We start from the raw sequence: 11,356 nt of genomic DNA, 5'->3' as shown, positions 1-11,356 counted from the left end.
AGTTCTACTAGTTAATGATAAAAAGTACAAGATTACCAGTTCCTAAAAAGTTTTCATAAAGACTTATATTTAGTATTTAGGTAAAAAAAATTTAAGTCGAAACTGTTCTAGAACGATAACATTTTGTCTGCATTAACAGTCTACTTGAGTATCGTTTTTGTGCAACTAAAGTTAGGCTTAGCTTAACGGTAACGGCCGTAACGGGACTTAATAGTTAAGCTACTGACTGTAACGATTATGTTGTTAATCCTATCCAGTGCAATAGAGAGCTCACAAATAATAACTCTATTATTTGTAGGACTAGGACGGACTAGCATGTATTATATATATATTTATACTTGTTAGTTGATATTACATTTTGCCTAGAGTCATTGATAATTTTATTATTGATGATTTCAGAGCTCAATTGCAAGGGGTTACTAAAATTTCTTTATTTGATATATTAGGCAAGGGAATATTTCATTTTTATCTAATTACGGCCATTTGCAATTTGAATTTTTTATTAAAAACAAACTTAATATTTTAACATTAACATATTGCTTTAAAAAATGGAGGATAATTCATTTATTTAAAAAAAAGATATTTTATATGTTGAATATTTATTATATTATATTGCCATATGGCAAAATTCCGAAGATTAAAAATTCAATAAAACTCAAAAGACTCCCTCCCTTTTCCCCTTGCTTGCTTGCCTACAAAGCTAGTTAAATGGAGGTCTGATCGGTAATGTCACGTTGAATTAATACCTAATTACTTCTTGTTTGTTAAGGGGACATTTTCTGCCTGAAGATAAATTAAATGTGGGTTTATTAATTACTTAGACCAGTTTATGTTATAAGTATCTAGTAATTAAAGTATTACAAACTAAACTTAATGTTTACTACAGTGTGCATTATACACAACCATATTTGAAAAAAGTGTGAATCGATTTTTAATGTACAAATTATTATTATTTAATAAATAATACGTTTTCCCAATAAACGTTACTATGAGATTATCTAGTAAAGTATTTCTTGAATTATTATATTGAGTTTGAAGGTACAATGAAATAATGCGTATCTTGACTAAACATTCGCATTTTACTTGAAAACTATAATCATAAAAAGGATGTAGAGCAACGAACTCATGTTGCATATAGCGAATTAAATATTAAACAAATTGAATAAATATTTATCTTAATTTAGCTATATTACAACCATAATATTGTAAATATTAAAAAGTAATTTCAACCGATTTGAGTGTTTATTTTCATTTACATATACAATAATCCATAATTATGAACTAAATAAGTGCATCAGTGTTTAAAAACAATCTTCTCGAAACTAAAATACAAATTCTTGAAATAAAACAATATCCCATTTTTGCAGATTTGGCTGCAGATTTACTTAAACGAAAATAATGGGAAACGAGTAAGTAGCTGATGGTTTATTTACTTTTTAGGCATTCAATTTTCTCAGAAGTTGTTGCTTGTCACTGTTAGTTCATTTGAATTAAAAAATATTTATCTGCGGTAAACCTTCATGGTATGTGAGATTTGTTTAAACAATGTGAATAGTGTCTTTGTCAGTCAGGGGCTTAGACTATAATGGCCCATATTTCTTTACCATATAACCTATCATAATGGCAAAACCTATATCAATAAAATACAAATGATTATAACCTATATTATTTTGAAACCGAGCGGAAATTATGTCCGAGGACTCAGTTGATGTTAAGCGAAGATAGTGTGTTTGTATTGGGCAAACTCCATAATGAATTTTCAGTAAATTATGTTCTGTCTTGTGCTCATGGATACTCGGAAAATTACAGGATGTCCATTCAACTACACTGCTTACATATATTATGTTGTATATAAAATTAGAAGGCCATGCCAAAATCACACTTATGATAGAATTACAATAGACTTTGCAAAACATGTTAACCTTACCATTAGAAACAAATTTGTCTGGTAAATAAGACATGTTTGGTATTTGAATTAGCATTAATTGTTACACACAATACTTATTGTTCAGTTGGAATATGAAGAATTTTTAATTTCTAACCATAATTAATATTGTAAATACAATTTTTGCTAAGTGAAAATGATACAAATGCAGAATTATTACCTTTACAAAAACATTAATCACATGTGACAAATTAATTTATTATTAAACAACAAAGAAAAATACATTTCAGTAAAATTATCTACTTGGAATCTTAGTCTTGACATTATAATTGTAAAAGAAACGTTATAAAGGAGTATAATCTATTTTTATAGTAAATTTTCCACTAAATTAATGGCCAGAATAGAATATGAAAGGAATTTTTTTTTCTTTTCCTCATGATGTGTTATACATAAATGCTGTCAATAATATATATAAAAAGTAGAAAATTCAATGGTTCTATATTAAGATATTTTTTGTATCTATTATATTAGCAGAATAAATGCAATTTAATTAAAAAAATTACAACTTTAATTCATGTTTGCTGGACATTAAATATTGAACGTATGATATTCGAAAATGACTATATATATAAATTGAACTTCATGATGCAAAAATTAAGCAATCTTTTATACATTTTTGATGACCGAATAAGGATACTTGTGTGATCCAACAAAGTTAAAAAGGCTTTCATAAAAGATTAAGCTTTCATAAATAAAGACTGGATGTATATATGTAGGACTAAAGTCCCAATATTGAAAAAGAAAAAATAAACTTTTAAATGGTTAATATTTCAATTATATCACTTGCATTATACTACCTTCATTATTTTTGGTTAGGGGTCCGATTAGCCCCGTCATATTTGAAAAAGGAAATTAATTTATATTGCTTACTTTTCGTTAAAATTTTATATAATTTAAAATAATTTTATTCATTTTATAATAATGTATATTTTTTTCGGAAGCAAACATATCAACGGAATTAGAATATAAAAACATAAGGTCAATGGTTTTGGGATCGAAAAATTTATAGTAATATATACTCATTTACATGTTCTTTGTAATGTCAGTGTTGTAATTATTTTTTCATTATCTATTGCTAAATATATTTGAAAGACATTGACAAGTTAATTAAACTTTTCACGTTAACTCAACATATAATAAGAGGCTACTTCTTTTTTCAATGATAAGTTACTGTCCCTATTGATAAAATATTTCCGTGCCTCAAAACGAAATCAGCAGATGTCGCATTAAATAAAAAAATTTTAATTATGAATTCAAAATTTACCATTAACATATGTATCGAGCTTATCAATAAAAATAAATCAAGTGACCGGTAGGTAAAAACTTATAATTTGATATTATTTTCGAATATCTATTACTTTTATTTATCACTTTATATAATATTACAGAAATGAGAAATGTTTTTTAAACAAAAAGGAAGAAGAAGAACGTTTAACACGTACTTTAGTAAGTACCTCTTTTATTTATTTATTGTTGTTTCAGATCTAAGCTTGACTTAGAGAAATCAACAAATGGTGATGATGAAAGTAAGAAAAAGAAAAAGAGTAAGAAACACAAGAAGCGTAAAAGAACATCCGAAGAAAAAGAAGATAAGGGATATAAGAAGAAAAAGAAATCCAAGAAAGAAAAATACAAAAGTCCTAAACAAGAGAGTGAGACATCACTTTCCGACGTAGAAGATCTAATAAAAAAATCTAGGCGATGTAAACCTAAGAAAAAGGAATCATCTCTGGAAACTCCGATAAAAGATTCGATGAAAGCGGTCAAATCTAAAAATGGCGATGAACCTACAGAAGAAACGCGAAGTACTAGTAGTACTGTTACACAAAAAATAAGCGAGACTTTAGAAATTTTATCATCCAATTCAGAAGATGAAAATTATCAAGAAGATTGTGCTAGTCCAGAATTAACAATTATTGAGGACGATCTTAACCTAGAAGAACTAATGAAACAGAAAGAGTTGTTACAAGCTCGATTGGTTGCATATAGTTCTGACAGAAGCGATGATGAGGCTCGTAAAGAATCAATTAAAAATAAGGTTGTTTGCATAAATGACGACGAAATAAAAACACCTATTCGTAAAAAGGAAAAACGTGATCGTGATGTTGAACCAAAAATTATAAGTAAACTTACACCTGTTAAAGATCGATCGACGGAAAAAGATAAACAGAAAAGTAAACGACAATCGGAAGATTTAAGAGAAATACTTAATAGGGAAAGTAGAAAAGAAATTGACAAAAGGATAGAAGATAAAGAACATCGTGACAGAAAAGATCGCGAGCGTCGTAAACTTGATATTGACAGAGAAAGAGAACGTGAACGTGAAAAGGAGAGAGAAAGAGAACGCGAGAAAGAGAGAATCCGAGATCGAGAAAGGGAAAGAGAACGGGAGAGAGACCGAGAAAGGGAGAGAGAACGGGAAAGAGAACGAGAAAGGGAAAGGGAAAAAAAACGAGAGAGAGAACGTGAGAGGGAAAGAAATGAGAGAGAAAGAAACGAGAGGGAAAGATCCGAAAGAGAAAGAAACGAAAGAGAGAGAAATAGAGATCGTGATGGAGATAGTCGTTTGTCAGAAGTACGACGAAGAGAAAGGGAACCAGCCCGGAGCTGGCGATCAAGAGACAGGTCTACGATATCACGTCGCGATAGGAGGTATTCAGACCGCGATCGCAGGTCACGAGACCGTAGTAGAGATAGATATAGACCACGATCACGAGATAAACATTATAGAACTGATCAACGGGAATATAGGGGTAATAACGTAAGTATTATCTTTATATATTGTCTATACACATGTACGATATATGTTAATCGCATGAAAACTACTGAACCATAACCAATAACGCGGACTCATCCTTAAATGGTTGTAAACTATTCATTTATTGAATGTTGGTAATCTTTTTTTTTAGCAAATTGGGCGAATTAGTTTAAAGTTAATACTTGTTTTACAGTTTAATTGCTCAGTTTTTACAAAACATACATCTATAAAAATACATGTATGACATCATATTTCATATTCTAAATTTTTTTCAGAATTCATCAAATGAAGTTGCCCAAATAGTCCCGAGTTCTAGTGATGAAGAACTAGATATATCCATTAATACTGATGACGAAGAAGAATCTGAAGAACAAATCATTGAAAGAAGAAGGAGGCAACGAGAACAGCTCTTGAAGGTATACTGAATAGATATCTTAAAAGCCTTATTACTGTTTTTTTCCAGAATATCACAATTTTCAAAGACTAATTTATCACTATACATATTATACCTTTTATCGTAGCATTTAACATTAAAAAAATCATTCATCTATCACTGTACAGTCAACAAAATAAATTTAGAATTATAGGTTATTATTACAATTATATAAATATATATTTAAGTTAACTGACTGACTTTTAAGATGACTTCATCATATAAATATAAATGTATTTTTACAGAGATTGGGCTGTAATAATAGTGGTAATACAAATGCTGTAAATACAGAGCAAACTAATGTAGCAACTCTTCCTAGTAAAGTAGAATCTGCAACACTTGACAATAAAAAATCCAAGGAATCTACTACGGTACATGTTCCCTCGAAAGCTGATAGCAAAACTGAGTTCAAATTGGAGAAGAGCAATGTTAGAAACGTAGACAATGAGTCTAAAAGTGCAGCGAATTTGGATAAATCACGTACGAAAAATGAATGGGATATGTTTGCAGATCAGGACAATTTTGGTAGTGTAGATGTAAGTAAATTAAAAATATATAATGATACTTCAGTCAAAATATAGATAAAATAACATAAGTTTGTAATCTATTTTGTTATTACTAAATAAAAAACATTAATATATTTTTTTCTTTGTAAGCAAACTTGTTTATTATATCCACTGAAATGCTTAATAATCATGTAATTTGTAGACCCCAACTGCTGGAAAGCCTCGAAGTAAGAATGCACTAGAAAATCCTTCGCTTACTGATAACTGGGATGACGCAGAAGGATATTACAGGTAATTATTTTATTGCAATAGATTAACGTTTAAATTCTGTTGCAATAGATTAATCTTTAGGGGTCCCAAACAGCGTGTAATTATACAACGGGATAAAATTCTTAATTATTCTCAACAGGGTCCGAATTGGAGAAAATTTGGATAACAGGTATACAGTTTATGGGTACACTGGTCAAGGTGTCTTTTCAAATGTGGTGCGTGCTCGTGACCAAGCACGTGGTAACACTGATGTTGCTGTTAAGATCATTAGAAATAATGAGATTATGTAAGTTGATTAATGTTGTCTATTTTCAATCAAACAGTTTGTAAATAACAAACTAAGTAAGAATAAGTTTATTGATAAAAAAATTTGTTTTTGTTTAGGCATAAAACGGGTTTAAGAGAGTTGGAAATCTTAAAACGCTTAAATGATGCTGATCCTGAAGACAAATTTCACTGTTTGCGTCTTTTCCGACACTTTTTCCACAAACGACATCTATGTATGGTTATGGAGCCTCTTTCAATGAACTTGAGGGAGGTTTTGAAGAAATATGGAAAAAATGGTGGTATACATATTAAAGCTGTAAGAAGTTACACACAACAAATTCTGCTAGCTTTAAAATTGTTGAAAAAGACAGGAATTGTACATGCTGGTTAGTATTGTTACATACTCTTCCAAAAAACTTTCACAATATAAATAGAGTTGACATATTATAGGGCTGGTGGGCTTTATAGTTATGTACACACATACCTTTATGTAACTTATTTGTAAAATCTTGTTTGCTTTTTTTCAGATATAAAACCTGACAATATACTGGTTAATGAAAGTAAATTAATGCTAAAACTCTGTGATTTTGGTGCAGCGTCACATGTAACAGATAATGACATTACACCATACCTTGTTTCAAGATTTTATCGAGCTCCAGAAATTATCCTTGGAGTGCCATACGATTATGGTATTGATATGTGGTCGACTGCATGTACGATATATGAATTATCGACAGGAAAAATTATGTTCAGTGGTAAATCCAATAATGAAATGCTGAAATATTTTATGGACTTAAAGGGTAAAATACCTAACAAAATAATAAAAAAGGGTAACTTTAAGGACCAACATTTCGATGTCAATTGTAACTTTCTATACCATGAATTGGACAAGATAACAGAAAGGGTGAGTTATTCGAAATTGGTTTAAATTATATTCAATTTACAATTCATATCTAATTAATTTTTAATAATAATATTTTCTTATCTCTGTATTTTTTGTTTGTAGTCCATAAAGCTTATTTATTTATTTCAGGAAAAAATTGTAATTATGTCAAGTATAAAGCCTACGCGCGACTTACAAACGGAATTAGCACCTCCGCACCATCGCCTACCTGCCCCAGAAGCTAAGAAAATCTCACAACTCAAGGATTTACTCGAAAGGATGATCATGCTCGATCCAGCAAAGCGAGCATCTGTGAACCATTGTCTGGCTCATCCTTTCATTCAAGAAAAAATTTAATCTTCCTATATGTATACACTTTTGACAATTATATAAATTGTCTCATGTTTTAAATTTTATATAAATTACTTGACATGAAGTGTAAAATTTATTTTTGTGTACATATTAAAATAACAAAAAAGGTTGTAACATGTGTCTACCATGTTCTAAGACATTGATTGGTTTTAATGTACATATAAACATTAAACACGTAATTAATATATTATTATATTTAGGTTTAAATTGAAGTGTAAAAGCACACATTTTAAACACTCTTTTCAGATTCTAAATGTATATTTATAAGCTTATCAATGTTTATGGTACATAGGTCATTCTGAAAAATATACTGCAGTTTAATATAAGTTTTTGTTTTGATGGTTAAAAGGGTTGTTACATTATTAATTATAACAAAAAAACCTTGTAAAAGAAAAATTTAATATTAAAACTTAGCTCAAAGCCATTTTTAGCAGACTTATTTGTTTTTGTATTTTACAACTATTCTATATTAATTAATAATAATAAGAACTGATACATTAAGAACTAAGAAATTTTAATGTGTTGTGATTTTCCTTTTATTTTCATCAAGTAGAAACTAATTGAAAACTATCCCCTTTTTATGATAATGCAGATTTTTTATAACAGCCGACAAATAAAGTGTAAGATCTAGACACGCGGCAGCGTGTCAAAGCCAAGTATTAAGTTTATTTGACTATAAGCACGGGTGCATATTGATTTCTTTCTACATTATATATATGAAGTGTTTGTATTTATCCAAGTTTTGCCCTCAATCCCAGCAAGGGGACTATTCAGCCATACGGAGGTATGCAATCAATCGTGTGACAGGCATAAATTCTGGAATGGCACAAATTCATTAAACCTGGACTGGAATATTAGTATTATAGATTTTAATCTAAGGAATATCTTAAAATTATTGTCATTTACTTCAAAAAGGCAAGCCATTTATCTTACTGGACTCTTTTTGCCTTTTTTCATTTAAATTATATATAAAAAAAGTATTAGTGTTCGGCGTCCTACTATTGGTAGCCTATATACTCATTGTGTACCTTCTATATAATTATTATATCTATGGAAATAGTAAGAAAAAATTCAATGTTAAAAACGAAATATCGTGGTTAAGGTTACGAAATTATCCGACCTCACGAATCAATGTTTAAATTACTGTTCATGACTAAATTTATAGCATTTCGATGAAATCGTTGCCTTTCACAGAAAAGGGGAGAACGACACAAAGCTTAGTCATGACACACTGTGCCAATGTATTAAAACTTGAATAAAACTTATGAGGAAATAAGTGTATTAGGCTTTTTTTCATCTAAGAAGTACGACCGCTTAAAGAATATATACCAAAAAGTACTAGGACCTAATAATTCCTTTTACAAAAACAACGTTACGACTTACGTTTTACAAAAAATGAGTTTTAGCGGAACGTGTTTATCATTCCTTACTATTACCGTAAAAATTATCACTATTTCAGAGATTTAACACATTAAATTTAAAGGTTTACAAATAAAAAAAAATAATAGTCTGTCTCAAAGTGTATGTCATATACATTTATACATTACGTTTATGGTCTGTTAACTGTCTGTTTATGTCTGCTGTCAGTTGTCACTATAAGATTAAAGTCATTATGTCACTAACGTAACCATTAAAGTATTTTCTTAATTTATTTTTATAACTAGGTCGTAGGTTCAATAATTATAAATGAAAAATTATCATCTCGAAATCTTCTATTAATTTTGAATGCTTGTGATTAAAGTAAAAAACTATGATCCTGCTGACATTGACATCTCCGTAATAAGTAAGTAGGAATAAGTAGTTACTTAATCCCAAGTCCTAAACAAACCCTTATTCAATGTCTCTTTAAAATTCATTTATAATATTTATTATTTAAAATGAATTTAATGTGATATGTATAAAATAAATTAACAATTTTTCGTAAAGATTCTTCATACTTGAATTTACTTTGGCTTTTGTTGTAAAGCTTATAATTGAATAAGTAGCTTTAATAATATTGTTTTATGCTTGCAGATAATAATTCAATCGCCAGTTATCCGTTATAAAAATTACTTTTTTGAAATATGTCTGCTTCAATCCACGTATCACGTGTACGTACGCTATATAAATTGATTTTCCGTGTGCATCGAGCATTACCTCCTGAGCTAAGGATATTAGGCGACAATTATGCAAGGGAAGAGTTTAAGAGACATAAAAATTGTAACCCCCAAGAAGCTAATATATTTCTCAACGAATGGACTGTAAGTAATATGTTAGATTTTCTTTTATTTTTAATAAAAGTAAGACACTTTAAAAATCCTTCCAACTATGTATATTTGTTAAATGTTGTTTTATTTCAGGACTATGCTATTAATTTAGCAAGGCAAATGAAACCCCTGCATCAAGCTAAAAGAAAAACTGTGGGTAAATACCTAGACCCTAAAATGTTAGATTATATGACCGATGAGCAGTTGGTACAGTTGTATGAGTTACATAAAGCAACCTCTCTGCAATCTGAGGATTCGGACCAAATAAATGTATCCAACAAAGACAGTACAGACAGATAGTCAAGTATGATCTATTATATTATTATCCAGTATGTGCAAGCATTTTGTTATTTTAATTAAAATGTAGATAAATTGTATACAGTTTGACATTAAGAGAAAGTGATTTTAAAGTTTCAACATTATTATAAAATAAGTTTTTGTATTAACACACTAGTTTTTTATTGACTCGCCAAAAACATTGGTTAGTACCAATGAATAGATTTGGTAATTATGGTCAACACATCTGATTATTCAAATAAATTAAAAAACTTGTCAACTATGCAATGATCAAACCATTAGTTGTTGTATTTTATTTCAATAATAATTAATATTATGTGATAGTTTGCTTTGCAATAAAAAACATAGTTGTTATATTTTATAGCAAAGAGATACACAATGACGAATTCCACATTGAATAAACTTGTAATTGTAAATGCTTTGCAAATAATTTAATAGTTATAATAATAATGTTCATATTTAATACTGCAGCTTATAATATTGCAATTTGTTTAAATATATTTATGATGACTGTGAATGCATAGATTAAATATATTTTATAATAAATTTCTTGCTTGGGACATATTCTTGAACTATAAAATTAATAAATGTTTTGAAAGCAACAGTTATATTGATAAAAAAAAGATTTGTACAATGTTTATAATTTTAATCTGCATTGCGATATTTTTTTTTTTTTTAAAATGAGATTTTATGATATGATTAGTTTGATTATGTATTATTACTATTATTTAAAAATTGTCAACTGAGTATTGATTATTATTTATGTTTTAATGTGCGACTGTTTTATAAATGTTAAACTTTTAGATCTAGTCATACATATATGTACAATAGCACAAATTCATACATTGGTAGTAATAAAATTATTAATTACATCCTTTTTTAATTCCATAATACCATACTTTAATATTTTTGTGGCTTTTTAATTTATTTCTATTTTATACAACATATGAAAAGGTTGCTTAAAAAATATAAAATATGTTCACTTTTAAAATGAAACTGAAGTTTCAAAAACTAAAGTAATGAAAGTATTTACTATATCATAGTATTTGTTATTATTTTGTTTGTAATAAAATGGGTTTCCTTATATTTAAAGTGCTGAGTTTTGATGTAGTAAATATCAATATAACAGATAAACTTATTTTATCAATTACTTGTCATATGTAATTGCATTATGCAAAAGACTTGCATGATCATGTCTAAAATTTTTGCCATGCGAAAAATATTTGAAAATGTCTTAATTGCCACTGGGATCTTTAATCATGCTGTAACTTATTTCTAATGGGACCGGCAGCTAAGTTAAACAACTTAGTGTCTAAGAAATAAAGTAATGCAGTGGTATATTTGAAAGTTTATTTAATTAACAGTAAAATATAACATTA

The 11,356-nt window shown here is 28.6% G+C and overlaps 2 protein-coding genes across 3 annotated transcripts; both read left to right on the top strand.

The window, feature by feature from the left end:
* The first annotated feature begins 667 nt into the window (after window positions 1-667).
* On the top strand, window positions 668-7,869 carry LOC124542933 (serine/threonine-protein kinase prp4). Of its 2 annotated transcripts, none has more exons than XM_047120877.1 (10): window positions 668-800; window positions 1,368-1,409; window positions 3,428-4,706; window positions 4,979-5,119; window positions 5,382-5,672; window positions 5,845-5,933; window positions 6,052-6,198; window positions 6,297-6,565; window positions 6,707-7,083; window positions 7,213-7,869. In XM_047120877.1, exons 2-10 carry the CDS (start codon window positions 1,399-1,401, stop codon window positions 7,417-7,419), a joined length of 2,811 nt encoding a protein of 936 aa, XP_046976833.1. In that variant the 5' UTR covers window positions 668-800; window positions 1,368-1,398; the 3' UTR covers window positions 7,420-7,869. The 2 variants fall into 2 exon arrangements, with proteins under 2 accessions (XP_046976833.1, XP_046976834.1); XM_047120878.1 differs by having other exon boundaries at window positions 670-723.
* Window positions 7,870-8,997: 1,128 nt separating this feature from the next.
* Window positions 8,998-10,538, top strand: LOC124542934 (succinate dehydrogenase assembly factor 3, mitochondrial). Its single transcript, XM_047120879.1, has 3 exons — window positions 8,998-9,217; window positions 9,448-9,674; window positions 9,774-10,538. The coding sequence occupies exons 2-3, from the start codon at window positions 9,498-9,500 to the stop codon at window positions 9,978-9,980; spliced, it is 384 nt and encodes a 127-aa protein (XP_046976835.1). The 5' UTR covers window positions 8,998-9,217; window positions 9,448-9,497; the 3' UTR covers window positions 9,981-10,538.
* Window positions 10,539-11,356: the final 818 nt, after the last annotated feature.

The sequence above is a fragment of the Vanessa cardui genome, chromosome Z (assembly GCF_905220365.1).
Source record: "Vanessa cardui chromosome Z, ilVanCard2.1, whole genome shotgun sequence".
Lineage (NCBI taxonomy): Eukaryota > Metazoa > Arthropoda > Insecta > Lepidoptera > Nymphalidae > Vanessa > Vanessa cardui.
This window is presented reverse-complemented; position numbering and strand designations above follow the sequence as displayed.